Source organism: Terrapene carolina, unplaced genomic scaffold, assembly GCF_002925995.2.
Source record: "Terrapene carolina triunguis isolate 2854851 unplaced genomic scaffold, T_m_triunguis-2.0 Scaffold85, whole genome shotgun sequence".
NCBI lineage: Eukaryota > Metazoa > Chordata > Testudines > Emydidae > Terrapene > Terrapene triunguis.
Window position 1 is genome coordinate 55,368,745 of NW_020664436.1, and position 20,704 is coordinate 55,389,448.

At 41.8% G+C, this 20,704-nt stretch overlaps 1 protein-coding gene across 1 annotated transcript in view; it reads right to left on the reverse strand.

Moving 5' to 3' along the window:
• The window catches only part of LAMA2 (laminin subunit alpha 2), a 337,406-nt gene that overhangs the window by 257,260 nt on the left and 59,442 nt on the right, over nucleotides 1-20,704 (reverse strand). The window contains exons 6-10 of the mRNA XM_029911052.1: nucleotides 16,979-17,068; nucleotides 15,358-15,475; nucleotides 13,497-13,675; nucleotides 10,988-11,087; nucleotides 6,233-6,393 (exon numbers count right to left, since the gene is read on the reverse strand). Of these exons, the coding sequence (XP_029766912.1) occupies nucleotides 6,233-6,393; nucleotides 10,988-11,087; nucleotides 13,497-13,675; nucleotides 15,358-15,475; nucleotides 16,979-17,068 (648 nt within the window). The remainder of the gene's footprint in view (nucleotides 1-6,232; nucleotides 6,394-10,987; nucleotides 11,088-13,496; nucleotides 13,676-15,357; nucleotides 15,476-16,978; nucleotides 17,069-20,704) is intronic.

The following is a 20,704-nucleotide window of genomic DNA, read 5'->3' on the forward strand; positions in this document are numbered from 1 at the left end:
GCGGTTGGTCTGAAAATTTAAGCTGTAGTACTACTGTACTCTAACTGTAGCTGGCCTCTGAAAGTGGTTTCTATGCACACAAATGTTTGCAGCTGCAATTTTTGAAACCACTTTGAAAATCTGGCCCTAAAAGTTCCTTGAATATGATCCAATTGAATTGCTGATGTGTTACTGTGGGCAGGGTGGGAAGAGGAAAGAAAAGTGAGGACTGAAAAGTAAATGTATTTGTTATAATAAAAGTTTCAGTAACAAAGCAGAGCACAATTGTACTCTACAACTGCAATTAATCTACACCATTCTTGTGAGCAGACAGTAAATTAACAGAATCCTAAACCCTGAAGGTGGAAAAAGATATGTAACCCATCCTTCTGGCAGTGCAGAATTGTTTCCTACAGTAAAGTATATTTTGAATATATAACTCATCATCAAAGCTCATTTTCAAATCAGAACATAATGAAATGTGCCCCAAGTCTGATCCTCTAGACACGATAGCTTAAAAATTAAAACCCTGATAGGAAGAGATTTTACTTCTGACAGAGAACATTTGAGTGTTATATATGTGTCAAGTGAGGATAAGATTAATACCCTGAACAAACTTCAGTGCTGTTCAACTGTCACACTGGTGGTTTATGAGTGTATTCAATATGAGATGATAGAATGGAACTTTTTTGTACACTTGTGCTTTTGAGAACTTAATAGAAGCATTTTTACACACACACTTGTATCAGAGTCTGTAAATTAAACATCCAAATGGAACATACACAACAAATTATTGAAAAATAACCTACAATATCTACCATGTTGCTCTCTGCTGAGCATATTCAGGATGACTTATTTCTTATGTAAGCTGCATCTTTTGGACAACAGGACCTTCATATGCATTATTGGTATTGAGGATATTTTTTAAACTAAAAATAGTTGTGTATCATTTTAAAATAGTGTTTTAATTCAAAAGCTATATCAATATTTCGCTTTCTGAATTTACACACACACAGCACTAAGAACTTCAGCCTACAGCACATACAGCCTCAGCAGTCAGATTTTAACAGCATCTTTGACAGAAATACCTTGGAGGTTTCCAAACAAAGTGCCCAATATGGAAAAGAGAATCTCCTTTGTCCAAACTTTGGCAGCAGAATGACGAAATATACTACATAACAACTTATAAAATAGAGGCCTTAAATGCCATTTCCCCTTAAACCAATAGTTCAGAATATTTGCTCTTTTAAAGACATATGACAGATTTTTAGAGTTGACAGTGCTCAGCTGCTTTTAATGTATAGCTCCTGGGTGGATGGCGGTGGGAATTGGAAATAAACAATTCACAGCTTTCTGAATGTCTTAAATATCTTATCTTGAGTATAATTCTATTGGGTTTACCTGAATGGCAGCTGATTCCTAATTACTTGTTTTAAGACTTGTACTCAGGACTTGAAGTGTCACAGTCAGACCAGAAACACATTAACCCTAAAAGGAGTCACAATTTCTTGACACATATCACCACAGCTAAAAACCAGTTGCCTACCTTTCCGCAACAGTTGTTCTTTGAGATGTGTTGCACATGTCCATTCCACTAGGGTTGTGTGTGCAGCTCATGCACAGTTATCAGAGATTTTTCCCTGAGCGGTTCCTGCTGGGGCAGTGTGAGCTCCCTCTGGTGACTCACACCACTGCACATAGCTATAAAAGGCTGCACTGCCCCGACCCCTCTCCATTCTGTCCTACCAGCAAGATTCCGATACAGAGGGAAAGGAAGGTGGGTCGTGGAATGGACATGTGCAACACATCTCAAAAAACAACAGTTACGGAAAGGTAGGTAACTGTTTTTTGTCTGAAGATTGGAATGAAGAAGGCGACCGTGATCCTGGGATATCACATCCACATCCATCAGGAGAAACAGCAGAAGTCTGACTGATAGATCTAGTAAAGTCAAAATCCAATGTTGATATGTCCATACTAGAGCCAGGGCCGGCTCTAACATTTTTGCCACCCCAGGCAAAAAAGGGGGGGCGCCGCCCCCCCACCGCGAGCACTGCGCCGCCGTACCCCCGCCCCAGTGCCGCCTAAATCCCCGCCCCCGAGCACCACACCACCTGAAGCCCCGCCCCCGAGCACCGAGCCGCCCGAAGCCCCGCCCCCTCCAAGCGCCGCGCGGTCCGAAGCCCCCGCCACCCTCCGAGCGCCATGCCGCGCCAGCCCCCACTCCTCATCCGAGCCCCGCCCCGCGCCAGCCCCCCCAGCACCGCGCCAAGCAGGATCGGAACTGGAGGGAAGGCATACAGTAGGCCTCTCAACCAGGGCAGAAGGAAAGCATCTGTCAGTGACCCGGGCTGTGACTTGCTCGGGAACAACAAACATGACATTTTTTGTTTTCTCTTGTTGGAAACAGGTCCACTTGAGGAGTTCCCCACTGCTGGAAAATGGAGCTGGAAAAGTCTGGTCCAAGAGACTACTCATGATGGCCTGTGAATGACCTGCTAACACAGAGTATTCTGAGCTCCTGGAACGTAAGCAGCTCTCAGGCTGATAGAACTGGTGAAGCATAAATTCCACAGGAGGATTGCCTCCTGGCATAACTTTGTGGATTGGGCCCCCACTTGCAAACAATCACCAGTCCATGGAGGATAAGACCCAAATGGGTATTTGAATGTCTATATGATGATGGGCTGGTGAGTACACCAAGGCTATCCAACCCTGTAGATGTCTCAGGTGTAGTTTGGCATGCTGTACCATGTAGGGGCATGCTGCCAAGTGTCCTAGAAGTTTGAGGCAGTTTCAAACTCTGATGCGAGGATGAGCTTTTAGATCTAGAGCAATAAGTCACCTTGTTTGGAACCTCTGCTGTGTCAAGTCAAGTCCAGAACTACTCCAATGAATTCTATTAGTTAAACAGGAGATATACAGTGAAATCTGTCCTTGATCAGGAGGCCCCAGTATGTCAAAAGTGGACTGAATAGTTGCTACACTGGAGAGTACCAGAGACCTGGACTGGCCAATCATCCAGGTAAGGAAATACATGCAGTCCAGACTTGCTCAGGAATGCCGCTACTATAGCCATGCATTTCGTGAATATGCTACGAGCTGCTGATAGTCTGAAAGGCAGCACTGCAAATTGTCAGTGGAATCCATTGACCATGAACCTGAGGAATTTTTGGTGGCTCTGGTGAATTGTCATGTGAAAATAAACATCTTTTAAGTCGAGAGCAGCATATCAGTCCCCTGGGATTTAAGGAAGGGATATCAGATGCTATAGTGGCGATTCAGAATAAATAGGCCCGAGGACACCCCTCCCCTTTGCCTTTGGGATCAGAAAGTAACAGGACTAAAATCTCTTCCCTATGAACAACATGGGAACTTCCTGTATGTCCTCCAGGAGGAGCAGAAACTGGATCTTCTGATGTAGCATCCTCTTGTGAGAGTGGTCCCTAAAGAGGGATGGGGACGGGAGGTAGAAATCAATTGAAGGGTGTATCACAGTTTCCTCTTCCTTAGGACCCACTAATACATAGTGATGTGGGTCCAAATGCTTAGTAAGTGGGATAAGCAGTTGGCAAAAATAGCATTCAGGAAAGATGGAACTATGGGGAGTGTATACTGTCCTCAACCAGCAGGTGAAAATCATTGCTTAGATAATCCAGATTGCCTAGAAGAGCTGGTAGCTGCAGAGGAGGGTGGAGGAGGAAGATGTATCTTGTAACTCCTTCCCTTTTTTAGGCAGGTCCTGGAAATGTGGTGAAAAGAGCTGAAACCATTGGGAATGTTGTGGGTGGAACGGCTTTCTTTTTTGTCGCCAGTGCATAGATCCTCAGAGACTTAAGGGTCGCCCTTGAATCCTTAAGGCTATGAAGCCCCTGATCAGTTTTACTGGACAACAGCCTTCAAATGGGAGGTCTTGAATTGTATGTAGCCCCTCTGGAAGGAGGCCTGATGCCTGCAGCCAAGATAAATGCCTCATCATGATGGCAGAGGCCATAACTTGAGCTGCGGAATCTGCAACATCCAGGCTCACTGGCAATGCCATTCTGGCAATTAATTTGCCTTACTCCGCCAAAGAAGAGAACTCATGGAGTTCAAAGACAAGCTTCTTGATGAGGCAAAGTAGGATATTATCATTATCCTACAGGCTGAAAACCTATCAACCCAGCAGAGCTTGCTGGTTTGCAATCCTGAGCTGTAAACTCAGGAACCTCTGGAATAAAATTTCCTGCTAAATGGATCTAGATTTTTTTGCTTCCTTTCCCTTCAGAGTAGAGGACTGGTGTCCTTACCTCTCCTTTTTTGTTGGTGCAAAACCACCAGGGAGCCTGGAGAAGGGTGGTTGTAAAAAAGTGTTCAAACCTCCATGAAGGGACATAATATCTTTTCTCCACCCTTAGGGAGTGGGAGGCAGAGAAGAAGGGTTAAGTCATAAAATCTTGACAGGCTCCAGGATAGCTTCATTAATAGGGAGAGCTACCGTAGAGGGGCCTGCAGAACCTAAAATACCCACAAGCCTGTGACACCTTTCTTGTATCTCTTCTGCCTGGATATCCAGAGCTACAGCCACCCTACTCAACAATGGCTGATGGCTCTAAAATCAGCAGGAGGGGAAGAGGTAGAGTCAGTCACTACTGCCTCATCAGGCAACATAGAAGAGGCTAAAAGTTGAGGAGGTACCTCCTCCAATCCCTCTATCGGGGAGTCCTGAGCATGCAGCTCCACTTGCATGGTACCAGGGGAAGGAAGATGGTGACCTTCTTGCAGATGCTCCTAGCACCTGACTGACATAGAAGTGTGGGGAGGCAACAGAGAGGTTCTGGAACATGGAGGGAAGCCCCAAGAGGTCTGGAAGGGTTACTGGTATGGAGGTTGGACCACTGGCTATTAGGATGATGTGCAGACCACTGGCTATTAGGATGATGAGCCTGTGGACAGTATCACAGCAGGCAGGCACCCCACTGGGGCTGCTGGGCATGCTCATGTCGGGACACAAAGGATACGACTTCTGAGTCTGAGGAGGAGTCTATCTCCTCTGACCATTGGGGAGCTGAACCCATTGGTACCGAGGAGGGAGGTTCCAAGTCTTGGGAAGAGGGTATCAGCCAAATCATTGCTGGCTTGCCTGTAGACGCAATCCTACATAGAGGTACTGCAAGAGTAGAAGTGGCTGGTACTGAGCAGAGGAGAAGTTGGTACTGACAAATTAAGCAACTATCAGGTTGCCTCGAAAGCCTCAGGTGTCAATGGCACTGGAAAGGGCTCCTGTTGAGATACCACAAGTGGTGCCAATTCTTTGGGGAATGGTCTCAACTGACCCTTCCTGGTCCACCCTGCTCCTGGGGGTGTGACTTTTTTTGAGTGCACCTCTGAAGTCTTGTGAACATTTGGTGCTTCTCCTTGCAGGGTGGTGGTACCAAATCTTTATTAGACTCACACAGTCTCTTCTTAGGCTCCTGTGACACAGATCTGCCTGAGGATTCTGTCAGAACAGGAGGAGCACTCCTAGGAAACTCGGACATGCTTGGAACCCATTTGTAGTGGGGGCAGGTTCTGATGATGGATGGAGTGCAGACTGATTGAGCAGATGCTTGCATCTGGCAGCCCTGCCCTTTTTCCAACAGGGTTTGAACTCTCTACAAATGTGACATTTGTCACTTACATGCGCCTCTCCCACAAACTTAAGGCAGCTGCGGTATGGGTCACTCACTGGCCTAGACCTGTTACATGAACAACAAGCCTTAAAGCCAGGAGAACAGGGCATCAGTCTGGTACCAAGCCCAGTACCCAATCAGGCACCAGCAACTGTATACTAAAAAGACTGTATTCCAAACTTATCTCTAAAACTAACTATTTACAGACATGCTATACAAGACTACAAACTAATGCTACAGGTACTATTTACACTAAGGGAGGGAAGATATGATGAATCAAAGATGGCAGTTCCAACAACAACCATCACTTGCGGTAGGAAGGAACTGAGGGAGGGCGGGGGCAACACAGCCCTTTATACTTGTGTGCAGTGGCATGCGGCACCAGAGGGCACTCATGCTGCCCTGACGGGTACTGGTAGGGAAAAATCTCCGACAACTGTGTACAAGGTGTGCACACACCCAAAGCGGAACGGACATGTGCAATCACTCGAAGAAAAAGAACAGCATGACAACATTGCAATGACGGTAGAGGATAATGGGTTTTAATTTCTCATAATATCAATGGTGATTATCTATGGCTGAAAATAGTTTGACACTCTTACCTTGCAAATGCAGGATCCTATACAAGGGTCATCATTCAAGCTGCCTTTCACGGAGCAGCTACAGGCTACGCAGTCAGGATAACCCTTGTAACCCAATGCACATAGATTGCAGCTTTCACCTGCGTAGCCAGTCTTGCAGTGGCAGAATCCAGGGAGCATGCCTATGGAAAGTCAAAGAAAACACTAAATCCACATACGTATTGATTTATCTTTATTATTAGTTATTTGTACTATGATTGCAAGGATCAGGGCCACACTTGTGTTAGGCACTGTACAAGTATAAATTGTGTGCACAGACCATGCCCTGAAAAGCTGACAATCCTAGGGCCAGTGTGCTGCTCTTACTCCTATCGAGTAGCACCTTAACCCCACAAGAAACCCCACTGAAATCAATGGGACTGCTCCCTGAGTAAAGTACTACTAAATGTGAGTCGGGGGGGCAGCATCTAGGTCTTATTTACCCCACACTGTCTGAGCAGGCTTTACATTTAAAATAAACAGCTGTAATTGAGATTTAGCATTACATATACAAATATGCAGGCAAAAAAAATGGCAGCATGATGGAGTCTCTGATTCAGGAAGCATCCAACCACTGGAGCTGTTACAGGTTGTTTAAAAGCTAAATTACTAGGAGATTATTTATTTCACCCCAAAGTCGAGTGCCTTGGATGAAGAGGTGGGTTGATTCAGTCAAGGATTGCTGTCTGATTTTTAGAGCAGTGGACTGGGAGGTCCAGGTCTCAGAGATCCCAGCTCTGCCACTGAATTGGGTGATTATAAACTGAATCATTTAAACTTCTGTACTTCAGTTTATCCACTGGTAACATAGATTACAAATGGGCTAAAGAGGTCACTGTTTAATCTGGCAAAATTTTGCATGGATTATGGCCTTTCAAATCCAAAACCAAGGGTTGTTCGGTTCAGAGCTCCATTTTATTCATACCAAAGGTTGTAGCTAGGGTATGGTTTCATAAAAGATTCTGGTTCTGGCCCTTATCTATATTGAACATAAACCTATCACACAGGACTATTATGAAAATCAGTGTTTAATGAGCACTTTAAGATTCAAATACAGTATTAAAATGTGCTATTTATGCCAGAAGCATCATTATTTACCTTTAGGATTATCAGTGGAACATATTCATACCCAATAATCCTCAGCCTTGACATACCCAGAGTGCTCATCCTGCAACCTCCATCTCAGTGAGAAGCACTCATTACCAGCCTATACCCCCAATCATCATAATCTTCCCATTTAAATTTAAGAATTATAACCTGTTTATTGCTTGGTGTGCCACATGCTTCAGAAGCAGATTTCCATTTTACACCATGCAAACAATTTCTCGTTAAACAACCAGCCAGCTCCTCTGGAATGTGTCTCAATATATCTAATGTGTATTCATTCTGATTTGCAAGTATATAGAGAAATTCCATTGGAATTGATCATGTTTCTCAGTCTTTCATTCAGACAAGAAACAGACTCATTTCAGTTTACAAATACTCAAGTAAATTGGCTTTTTTCAGTTGCTGTCTTGGATGAGAGGTTTTTTGCTATCTTCACTGAAATAGAGATTCTGTCAAGGTAACATATTATGGGCTCAATACATAGTACTTCCTTCACAATTGGCTGGGTACAATATATTTTTTTAAGTACATAGGGTTTCATTGAGCTAGTGAACACATATTCAAGACAGAAATGAACAGGGATCTGTAAGGAAAAAAGTTTGGATCTGTGCCTAGATATTACAGTTATACTTGCAGTATAAGAGCTGTTGTGACAATTGGTCTATAACTTTTGCCTACTTAGGAATTTACCATGGAAAGTAGGTCACATTATTTTCAATAAAATATGTTATAAACAGGTGCAAGAGAATCAGACAGAGAAACTAAATTAGTCTAAACATAACAGGCCAAGTTGATATGATTCAAGGACTGTGTTAAAATTATACTTGTTAAAAATAGGAGACGTGGAACCAGAGGTTAATGAGCCAAAATTGGCATATCTGATATTAGGCCTAATTGGAGGACAAAATAATGACGGGATGGGCTATTCCACCCATCACTCCCTTTTGGGATCCTTAAAAGAAAGAGATTTTTGTAGGGAAAGTATGAAAGAACAAAACGAAGAACAGACAGAAAGAACAGTCAGACTTTATTGGAATGAGCTTTACGATCATGGCTGCCACTCCACCTTTTCCCGGGAACCCAGCCCTTCATCATCCTAATCCTGATCAGAACAGGCCAGAAAGAGAGGGACCCAGGTGACATCGCACCCCTACCAGCTCCAGCTGAATCCCAAACACCACATGGAATGACAGTTATTATCATCCTTGATCCCATCTAAGAGACTGTCAAACAAGACTTCTAAGACTTTAACAACAATAGCACCACCAACAGTTCCAGTCCCAAAGCGTTTACAATCTAAGACAACAGGCAATGAGTAACAAATAACTGGAGGTAATAGGGGAGCAAGGATAAAGATACCATGGCCAGAAATGTGATTATGTAGTCTAGTTGTATGCACAGATGGTTTTCAGTTTGCTAATTTTAAATATATATAAGATAAATAGCAGAACTCCCTTACTGGCCTTCTAGCCAGCCATAACAAATTGTCCTTTTCCATAAGCAACATAGTAGAAAAGGTTCTTGTGGAGGGACTTCAAGGAGGAAGGAAGAGTGGCTTTACAGCCTTTTTCAGAGAGGGTGTTTTGTCCTTCTGCACAGACTGCTTCAGGGAGGGTATTCCATGAATGAAGGCTGGCATGGAAAAAAGACTGGAGGAGTTTGTTGGAGATGTGGACAAATGGACAACTGAGGCTGGCATCATTGGCAGAATAAAGAGTTGGAGGACAATATGACAAGTTACAAGAACAAGTAAGCAAGGAGGGACAGAGGTGTTAGAGACCTTAAAGGTGTGTGTGTGGGGGGGGGTATCTGATATGGTAGAGAAGACAGAGCCAGCAGAGAAACTAAAAGAATGTTCTAACATAGATGGAGCTGAAGAGGGTTGTCAGGAAGGAGGAGCTTCTGTCAAGCTAGGAGATGATGAGGGCCTAGACAAAAGGTTTAATGGTGTGAAGAGAGGAAAAAAATGTCAAGACATCCAGGTAGACATGTTAAAGAGAGACACTGAAATACGGAATTGGATGGATCGAGACACTAGAGAACGACTGTGGAGAAAGATGAGGAGTGGACCAACGATAAAGCTCTGAAGGACACCACCAGAAAGAGGAAGAGGGGAGCAGCAGAACCTATCAGAAGAAACACTGGCACAATGACTACAGAGGCAGGAGGAGAACCAGGGGAAGACAAGAATCACAAAAGCAAGGGAGGACAAAGTTTCAAGAAGGGCCTGGTGGATGCAGTTATTTTGAAGCAGGTTTAAAATCCTGCTCACCGCAGTACAAAACTCTGTAGAATGCCCCCTACTGTGGTTAGTTCAGTAGGTATGAGAAATAAACTGTACTGTAGCTGACAGCTACCTGGAGACATGCATGCATGCATGGCACCACATTTCTTTAATTAAGGCCTTTTTCTCTCAAAATGATAGCCTCATTATTTTACTAAAGAGACTGAACATCAGCAGTAGCAGATGTTTGAATAAAAGGTATCGCTTTTAATAGCATGAAGGTAGCCTTTAGTTTTTTAAATCCTTCATCTATAACCTGTGCACTCTTATCCAGGGTTTGCTAAAGACATCACATTGTCTTGCTGTGTCTTTTCTAACCCTGGGAGTCATGTTCTCTTCAGCTTCTACACAATCTCCTATTAATCTGTGTGATATACTGTTCCTTTCACTTCTGTATTAATCAGGCTCTATCATTCTATCTAGAATCTTTAATCATGTTATTTAATGCATGTAATCAGTACATGGCTAATGTAGTAGATTTTGTACCTCTGGGCTCTGTATTTACAGCTCTGTTGTGCTTCTTCTATGTTCCATTGAATTACTTGGGGGAAAAAAAGATCACTAGAGTATCTCTTATCAATGGTGTACAATTAGTCCAATTAAAAAAAATCTCTTAAAACCTGACCTTGAAGTTCTGCTGCACTCCAACCAAATGTCAACAACAACAACAACAACACATTGTTTCCAAGTTAAAAGAAAGCAGCATGTTCTCTATTTGAAGATGGCTCTTATAGAGAAACTAAGATGAAAAATTTATAATCCTAAAGTAATAATAGAGATGGTAGGTAAATGTGACACCTTTCAAAGGGACTTTTCCTAGTTTTCAAATGCAAATAGGCACTCCGAAGAAAAGAGTGTAAGATTAAGGTTCTGCTTTATTTTAATCTCTGTCTCTGAAAGAGAAAGCTCTTTGCTCTTGGCAAGAGGACTAGAAAATCCTTTACAAGGATGCAACTGCATGCTTCATGCACGCATCTTGCTTCCCAGCATAGAATCAGGAGACATGCTATAGGCTGAGTTTGGCAGGAGGTCTAGTGTGTGTGTCTATTTGAATGCCAGTATCTACCACAATTCAGAGAACCATGGAATAATGGGAAAAGCCAACATAAGAAGAGTTCAGTTGGGAATATTCTTCCCAACGTGCACATGCCTGCAGGCTGCAAAACTGAAAGACAGTATGAGAGAACACTGTGAGAGCGCAGGCGGATTAGTGACCATGTGAATGAATTAGCACTGGTCTACTGTGAGGGCTGGCTCAGTGAAGGAAGATAATTCAGCTTTCATTTTAACAATGTTGTGCACAATGTTTAACACTGTAACTGTAATCTAACTGTCAGGGATCTCACCTCCTTCCGCACATTTCTCATCCTTGACACAAGTAGCATGTAAAGACCCAACTGGATCACAGGAACATGGCTGGCACGGGTTAGGGTCATCTGGTAATACCTACCAGAAATAAATAAAAGTACAAAAAAAAACCCCAGTGAGTTTCAAAGCTAAATCTTACCTTTTAAAAATTAGAAACTGGTACTTAATTTAAAAAAATCCACAACAACAAAATCAGGATTGAATCATACTGTGTTTAGGGTTTGTTTGTTTGTTTCAAATAAATGTGCAAGTTTTAACAAACACTGAAACAGCATTGTTCATTCAGTCTATTAGTTTGTTATTCAGTCTGCATGTTAATCTTAGCAAATTTTTACCAAAGAGACACTCAAGAAATTGAGGTCCGAAATTTAGTTTGTTAAAGAAAAACAGTTGTATATAAACTAATGTTAACAGAAATGTTTTTATCATTTTTTAATTACAGTGAGTGAAGGCATGCTTTAGTTTTTAAACCTTTTTGGGTTTCTAGTAGCTAAATTCTGCAGCATTGTGATAATGAATGAGAAGCATGGATTGAAACTTATTGTAAGTGGAATAGTTCAGTTACACGGTCCGAGATGAGTGAAAAACAATAATTAAACTACAGGATAAATGAAGAAAAGTGAATACTAGACAATTGAGCAATTTGCTTTCACCTTCCCGTTTTTCATCTTAGAAAAGGAACCAGACAAGGCCCAGATTTTGTTATAACAGTATGCCTGGGACAAAAAGCAAAAAGTGCAGAGAAATCTAGGTGTCCAGATTCCATCATTCTTTTTTCCCTGTGGGCAGCAGAAGATTTACATGGAAGGGGATGGAACTTATATTGATTATGACTGGCAAGTGCAATCATATTTCCCTCTGTGAGTACCCCCATCATTTTGGGACCCCATGTAGCTGTTCATTTCAAGTGTCCTTAAGGTCAGTTGACCTCTACTTAGTGTTGCCTGATGAATTGGGCACAAGCAGTAAAGAGCTATCATGTTGGGTGTAAAAGCTTATTAACATTTCCATTCTATGCCTGATCCCCAACAACTCAGGGGACAAGACCCAACACAGATTGAACCCTGTGTATCCTCACCCTTATTCCAAGATTCGGCATTTTTACCATTGATGAACCAGCATCTCTGAACATGGAAAGCTTCTAAAACCACACTGAACCTTGAGAATGTTTTCACAGTCTTTTTCCATTATTAGGAAGAAAGAACATTCTCATGGTTAAGACAAAGAAGTTAGAGTGGTATTTTCAAAAGTGCCAAAGTGACTTAAGAGCACAATTCTTATTGACAGTCAATGAAACTTGTGCTCCTATATGTCATTCATGCATTTCTGAAAATACCACCATATGACTTGGGACGTGAGAGTTCTATTCCCAGGCTGGCCATACTCTTTCTTTGTGACCCTGGACAAGTCATTTAGCCCTACATTTTCAAAAGTCTGGCCTTCCTACTGTATTTTCAGAAGCTTGTCCACATTTTCTATACTCGCAATTGACTGTGGACACAAAAATTAGTAGTTGGAGGACTGCTTACATTTTGCTCCAAAATAAGTTTAAACCATCCAGCTGGTGACAAGAGACCAAAACTCTTTCTTCTATATGCTTTGAAGACAAAGTCCAACCTTGCTATATAGGGGGAATTTTTAATTTTGTTCATTTGTTGTTAGTCTCCATGGTAGTGGAGGGAAGAACAATCAGGCCCAGTGGCCAAACTTTACTGAACTGAGGGCCACAGTGATAATGTACCAGGAACCTCCAGTCACCCAAGAGGTACATGTAAACAGAATAGAGAGAGCAGCTCTCTGTATCTTTAATACAGAGTGACGACAGACCAGGGAGATAATGGATCCCAGTATGTCATGCTTCTTCTCATGGCCTCAATTCAGACCGAGATAGAGTATCACCTTCTGGAATTTAGTGTAGCATTTCCACAGACCATATCTCTTTCTACTGAAGTGGAAGGCATCCCAGGATATATTGTAGAATTTTGTTGATTATGTCTGGTTTGCAACTGCATTTTGGCCATGCCTGATAAAGGTCAGGAGATGCTAACAGAACGATTTAGAAGTACTACTACATTATATTTAAAGAGCTTAAACAAATTAGAGATTCTCCTTTCTCCCAATTTCCTTACCACCCCCAACAACTACAGCAATATCTCTCTGCTTTCTGAGAATGTATGCTGAAATTCTCTACGATGCAAAAGCTGTGTTTACAGGATTGCATCCTCCTTTAATTCAAACTGAAGTACTAGCTGGAGGCCCTGACCTTAAGTACATTCTTTCATATCAACACAATTTGGTTTCATATTCCTGTGAACATCTACTTTACAGATTTCCAACTGTGAAAGGCTGACTAGTTTGCTGTCAGAATTAGAACTTAACCTTCATAAAATGGCAATCAAAAGTGTGTCTTCTCTACTTAATAACCTAACTCCCCACACAGAAGTGATAGCTTGAACTACACAGAAGCGACAGCAGAGCATACTTTACCCCTTTCGGCCTGAAGTAGCCATCAGTGCAGGTCTCACAGTTTATGCCTGCAGTGTTGTGTGTGCAATTAATACACACTCCACCTCCAGTGTATTCTCCATGGATATTCAAACTCTGATTTCTGTCTGCAATATTCTGATCATAGTAACATTCTTTAGTCTTCCCATGACAATTGCATTCTGAAAAAGAGACAACTATAATAGCAAACCTCACACCCAGGCTACAGACATGCAGAAATAACATTTTTACTGAAGTATTAACAACATTCTTTCATCATTTTGACATCTATGCCATGAACATTGAAACAAATAGCATCTTTACTCATGAGCATACCACTTCTTCAGCTCTTAAATATAATAAGGTCCACTCACAAATGGTGCCTGGAGTTCCTTCAGATAATATTTCTTTCTAGGGGTCTTGTCTTTGGAAAAAGCCCTAAAAGCTCTTTTTAAAAAAAAAATGCTGCAATATGCCATTTTAAATTGGTGATCCCATAACATTTTGCTGAATGCACATGTTGCTCATGAGAAAGTTGGATAGTACAAGACAAGAAGAAGATACAAGAACTACAAAGAATCTATTGAAATGTTAAAACTGTTAGCTACATTAATATTCATCAAAGCTAAAAAGGAAGCTCAATAGAAGTACTTCATCTACATATAATGCATGTTGGATATGGTCAGAACAGAGACTTCGAATCCAACCCCCTTCAAATTTCAGGGCAGTTCAAATTTGAATCTTCAGATCCAAAATTGCACCCTTTGGCTTTTGTTCCAGGCTAGACCCAAAATTACAAGAGGACAATACTCTGGTTTGCTTCATGAGATTTCCAGTATTAAAATGTGTAAAACAGTCTGCAAGACTTCAGCACTATTGAATCAACCCTTTTACCACGTTTTGGCCTCAGACTCCCAACCTTAGGCTCAACTTAACCGGGATCTAAATTCCACTTCCCTGGCCAACCTCTAATATTTTCCTGTGTGTTATAAACAAGTTTGGTGCCTGGTTTGTATAAAAGTAAAATTTTGGTAATTATCATTTCTGAATTTTAATAAAGAGGAATCCCTGATCCAAAGCTCACTGAACTCAGAGGGAGTCTTTCCGTTGACTTCAGCATGCTTTGGATCAGACCCTATGGGCTCGTTTGCACTATTTAGGGACAGCCCTGCACCTGAAGTGCTGCAAAGAGCATTAGAATAAAGGCATCTGCACTCCTGTAGCCATATGAACACTCATGTACAGTAGCCTTGCATTTAAATAGGTTCAGAAATTAAGGTAGTTTGTGAACATCAATGTTAACTATTATTATTAGAGATAGGAGAAATTCCAGCCTTTTGAACTTTGTTTTCATTCCAAACCAGAATGAAAAGTTGAATATCAATATTTTTCACAAAATGTAAATTTTGAAAAAATGATTTACAAATATCAAATTATTTCATTAGATAATGTTGAAACATTTCATATAAATATATAAATATCTTCGTCAAAATTAATTGAATTGAAATTAACCATCTTTACCTTATTGAAACAAAATGAGAAGGTCAAAACAAATTGTTTTGATATTCTCCTATTGAAAATTTAATCAAAATTGACATTCTCAAAACATTTTAATTTTGACAAAACTCCATTTTTTGGTGGAAATCTGTTTAATCAAAACTTTTCAAACAAAACCACATCTATTTATTATATGGTAAAAAATAGCATAGTGGATCTGAACATGTGGTTTACATTTACAATCACTTGCAAGTGTTATTTTGAAGTTAAATGAATTCTGCAAAGGCTTAAGGACTAAATAATACTCAGAGCTGACCAGGAGTTAAGCTAACACTTTTTTATTTTGCTTTGCTTTTTTATAACTTACCTTCACACTCAGACTTGACCAGGAATGTCCCAGCTCCCCAGGGCTTTTGATTAAAACCAGGACAGCAATGATCACAACTTTCTCCACATGTGTTGTGCTCACATTGACAAGTCGATCTCTAATTGACATTAAAAAAAATGAAAAAAGTATTAACACAGCATGATGTTAGAACAAAGCAAAGAGAAGAGCTGTGAGGCAGGTGGAGGTTAGGAATACAGATATAACGCTGTCCTCGGGAGCCAAAAAAATCTTACCGCGTTATATGTGAAACCGCGTTATATCGAACTTGCTTTGATCCACCGGAGTGCACAGCCACGCCCCCCTAGAGCGCTGCTTTACCGCGTTATATCTGAATTCATGTTATATCGGGTCACGTTTTCTCGGGCTAGAGGTGTACATGCAAACCAGTCCACCTATGACTGACACCCTCTCTTATATTATCCTGTTTTCTTCAGTGGTCCTTTAAAATCTATTCATCATATTTTCATAATGATCTTAAATATTTGACACCTGTCCCTTTCCAGCAATACATTTATGCAAATTATTGCAAGCAAAGTGATCTACACCAGATTCCATGTATATTTCATTAATTTTTTTCTATGTATTATAGTTTTAACACAATTCAAATATTTGCATAGTGGCAGAACAGGATACTTCACCCCACTGCAACCCCCTCCTGTGTTGCACAGGCAGAACATCGAGACAGAATTTTCTAGAGAACCCTTTCTGGTTCTGCAATGTTACCATCACTCTTCCAAGGCAAGCCCAATGGAAAGGCATAGCTCTAAGGTTATGATTGTAGTCTGACAGCTGTTCTTTGAGAATAACTGCAGAAACGGTGCAGCATTTCTTATGCAGATCTTATAAAAAAGGCCTATAAGAATAAAACCAACAGGATTCTATAGAAATTATTCAGAACTATAGATATTTTTACAGAAAGAGATTTTTCTAGAGGGCTTTTGAAATATCCTATTTCACTTTATAGCAGGGATATGATTTTCTATTCAATTCTATAGGATGGTTCAGAATCCTATAGAAAGATTATTATTTTCTATAAAATTCTACAGGATTTCTCCATAAGGGAAAGCTGGGTGCAATCTCACACTGTTGCATGCTAGTAGCATTATAGATAAATTCAGCAATTTCATTTTGTGCATGTGTATGGAATTGGGAAGAAGCTGGAGAATCAGTCTTGAACTGAATTCCTTATTTGATTATGTTCTGATAGAGTTGAACTTGAGTGGAAAGCTAAAAATACAGAAGAAATTATAACCATTAAATTGGTGATGTTTGTTTGTTGAAGAAGAATCATGATTAATACCATGGAAGGAATAGAAAGACTGAGGGCATTCAGTCTCCAAAGCTAAATCATGTAACTTGCTGTCAGAGCTGGAGAGTTTTCAAAATGAATGGATATATTCAAAGTCTTTTTTTTAAGAGAAAATCTTTCACTGTTACTGTGATGGTGGATTTCAAAGTCCATCATTCTGACTGCCAACGTTATTTCACCCTGGCACAGGTTTTCGTTATATTGTGGGAACAGACATCAATTCACAGAACTCTGTCAATGGGGAATATTTATATTCTACACCATGAACAAGGAGCCTAGAAATATACGTACGTTAGTTGCTGGATCCAAAGGACAAGCCCTTGCATGGCCAGAACAGATACACATGCCTCCAACAGATATATCTTTTACAGAATAGTAATACTGTAAGACAAAACAGAGAAGGAATTGCAAGCTGCAGGTGGCCAAGTACTGAAACTGCTTATTTTATTTCCTTGCTATGTATTAGAAATACAGCAGATGGTATGATAGGTAACTGCTTCCTGAACATCAGATTCAGGCCTCAGTGAAAAAGAAAAGGGATCAAATTCTCTGCTGGTGTAAATTGTCATTGCTCCATTGAAGTCAGGGGAGCTGCACCAATTTATACAGCACAGAATATGGCTCACAGTTCACACACAGCACACAGATATAGAACAAATAAAGGCTAAAGATTCACAACATAAAAGAGCAGGTCATACATGTAGATTTTACACCTGCGAAGGAAGAAAGCTCAGAACACATGATGAAAGTACACTAATAGTAATGGTACAAAATTACTCAGCAAATACATACTATGTGTTAAAGAAAGAACCTTTTTTTTTTTTTTTTAAACAAATGCTATGTAACAATGGCCTTTGGTCATCTCAATAAGGTAATGCTTTGGCATGCCCCGGACAGTGAGAAGTACAGTTAAAATCATCTTCTGGTCTGCAGATTGACCTGATAGGAAATGGGGGTGGAGAGAAGGGAGAGTTCCCTATCCTGTTTAATAGAATAGGATATCAGGGTTGGAAGGGACCTCAGGAGGTCATCTAGCCCAACCCCCTGCTCAAAGCAGGACTCATCCCCAGACAGATTTTTGCCCCAGATCCCTAAATGCCCCCCTCCAGGATTGAACTCACAACCCTGGGTTTAGCAGGCCAATCTCAAACCACTGAGCTATCCCTGTACTTATGGGCTGTCAGTCCACCCATTGACCATTCCCTTCCGATTTTGGTGGGGATAAATGGCCCAGACAAAAGTCAGGAATGCATCCATGGTAGTGAAAGAATACTTGCAAGACCCTTCAAATAAACAGGCTTCAGTAGGGCTAAGCTGCTTATATATGGGAGAGATTTATGGCTGGTCTTACAGATCCCACACTAGAACCCCCAGATGCATGTAACCATACAAAACTTAATTGGCAGTAGCACAGCTGCACGAGATTCTGTAGAAGACTGAAGACAAGGTCTGGCTTGGCAGGGACCTCTCCCCCAGCTTAATTAGACTGAAAATATCCCCTAACTAAGCTGAACACACCCACTCTTCTTAGTCTTTCCTCAGATGGAAGTCTTCACATTCCTCTGATATTTGTCATTGCCTGTCTTTGTACACCTTAAATTTCTGACATATCCTTTTCCCAAGGAGGGATCAGAACTGAACACTGTTCTCCAGATGAGGACATACCACTGATTTACCTAAAGCAGAAGTGGGCAAACTACGACCCGCAGGACCGTCCTGCCCAGCCCTTGGGCTCCCGGCTGGGGAGGCTAGCCCCTCTGTCCCCCCTTCCCTGCAGCCATGCCGCCGCGTGGGCAGCACTCTGGCTCCTGCCAAGCAGCGCGGCAGCTTGTCTCGTTCCGGCCGGGCGGCACGGCTACCAGATATGCTGCTCTGAGCGGCATGGTAAAGGGGCGGGGGCCAGGGGCTTGGATAAGGGGCGGAGGGTACCAGGGAGCAGTCAGGGGACAGGGAGCAGGGGGCAGTTGGATGGGGCGGAGCTTCTGGGGGACGGTCAGGGGATGGGGGGGGGATTGGGTAAGCATGGGTGTCCCAGAGGGGCTGTCAGGGGGTGTGGGTGTGGATAGGGGTCAGGAGATGGGGAATGGGAGGGGGGGTTGGATAGGCATGGGATCCTGGGGGGCCTGTCAAGGGGCAGGGGTGTGGATAAGAGTCAGAGCAGTCAGGGGACTGGGAGCGGGGGGTTGGATGGGGGTGGGGTCCCGCGGTGGTTAGGGGCGGGGGGGCCCGGGAGGGGGCGGTTAGGGGACAAGGAGCAGGGGAGGTTGGATGGGTGGGAGGTTCTGAGGGGAGCAGTCAGGGGGCCGGAAGTGGGCGGGGTTGGATAGGGGGCGGGGGCCAAGCTGTTTCGGGAGGCACAGCCTTCCCTACCTGGCCCTCCATACAGTTTTGCAATCCCAATGTGGCCCTTGGGCCAAAAAGTTTGCCCACCCCGACCTAAAGGCATTATAATAATATCAGTATTACTTTCCATTCTAACATTTTTTAAACCACTGGTGCATCTTGAACAAAGCCTTTTCACTGAGCTATTGCAATGTCTTTTTTCATGAATAGTTACAATTAATTTTAAACCAGCAAAATATATGAGCAGTTCAAATTATTCCTTCCGCTGTGCATTACCATGCATTTGTCAAAAGCCAATTTCAACTGCCATCTTGTTGACTATCCACCTAGTCTGGTTAGGGTCCACAGAAGTGCCTCACATTTTTCTATAATCTTGGCTAGACTGTGTAATTTTGGGTTATTTTCAAATTTTGCTAATTTGCTGCTCACCCCCTTTTCCAGGTCATTAATACATTAAACAATAGTAGATCTAGTATGTAACCTTGGGCACATATTGTTAAACTGTTGCCATATTGAAAATTGACCATTTTTGCCTAATCTTTGTTTTCTTCACTTAGCCTAAAGTTTACTCTAAAGATGTGTCAGCCAATATGGCCCCAAAGGGTCTGTTGAGGCAGCAGGGAATGGGTGGGCGGGGTACAAGGGAATAACAGTTATGTCCTCTTTCCCCTGTCCACACCATCTGGATGCAGCAGCCACAAGTAGGAAGTAGTATAGAAACCACTGTGCTAGTTCTAGCTACCTGTGGATCCTCCTACTGGGGCTTGAGCAGCACAAGGAGGCCTTAACTAAATGATTCAGTTGTCAACCCTGCCTAGTTTAGAACAGCTGTGCATCCTGTCTTGAGATATGAACAATTAGATTCCAGAATATTACTGTCTACAGTTAGGAGCTATTAAAATAAATAACACTCACAGCAATGGAAGAATCATTGTTCCACCTTAAAGACATATTGTCAGTAAGTGGAGAAGGGTAATCAGATTTTGACCTCAGGATTTACGAGGTTTATTTTCCCCTCACAAAAATTATTCCAAGTCTCTTCTCCCCACCCAAACTGTCAAGTTTACCTAGTTGCTAGCTGGTGTTCACACAGCTGGGAAGTTTCCTACAAGCACTAGTGTAACACCAGACAAAGTCCTGAAACTTTAGCTACCAAATGGAATATGTCTTCGAAATGACAACATATAGAGTAAAACACTAACCTGTGCAGAGATGAGAATGAAAGCACTGCACGCTCTCTTTTCTTATACACTAAAACATGTTTTAAAACTGATATGAAGAATAATAATGAAAGAAATCTCTTGAATTAAAATGTTAACGCCAGTATTGTGCAATGATCCAAAGGATATTGAGGTGATGGCATGAGGGGCAAAAGACATTATCTGACAACAATCTCCTGCAGATCATCTGCACAATAATCCCACAAACCTTTACAGCCAGAGTAGCACTGCTACTGGTTCATCACGTTAATAACACCATTAAACAGAAAATATAAACAAACTTTCCTTTCCGTTGAGATGAAAAAAAAAAAAGACTGAAGAAAGGAAAGCCATTTATCTGCCCCTGGAAGTTTGACAGCTAACAGAAGTTATTCATATTCTTCCAAGATTTCCTGTGGTGATCAAAGGCAGATACAGTCTTAGTAAGGATAGTTCAGCATCTATTATATAGTTC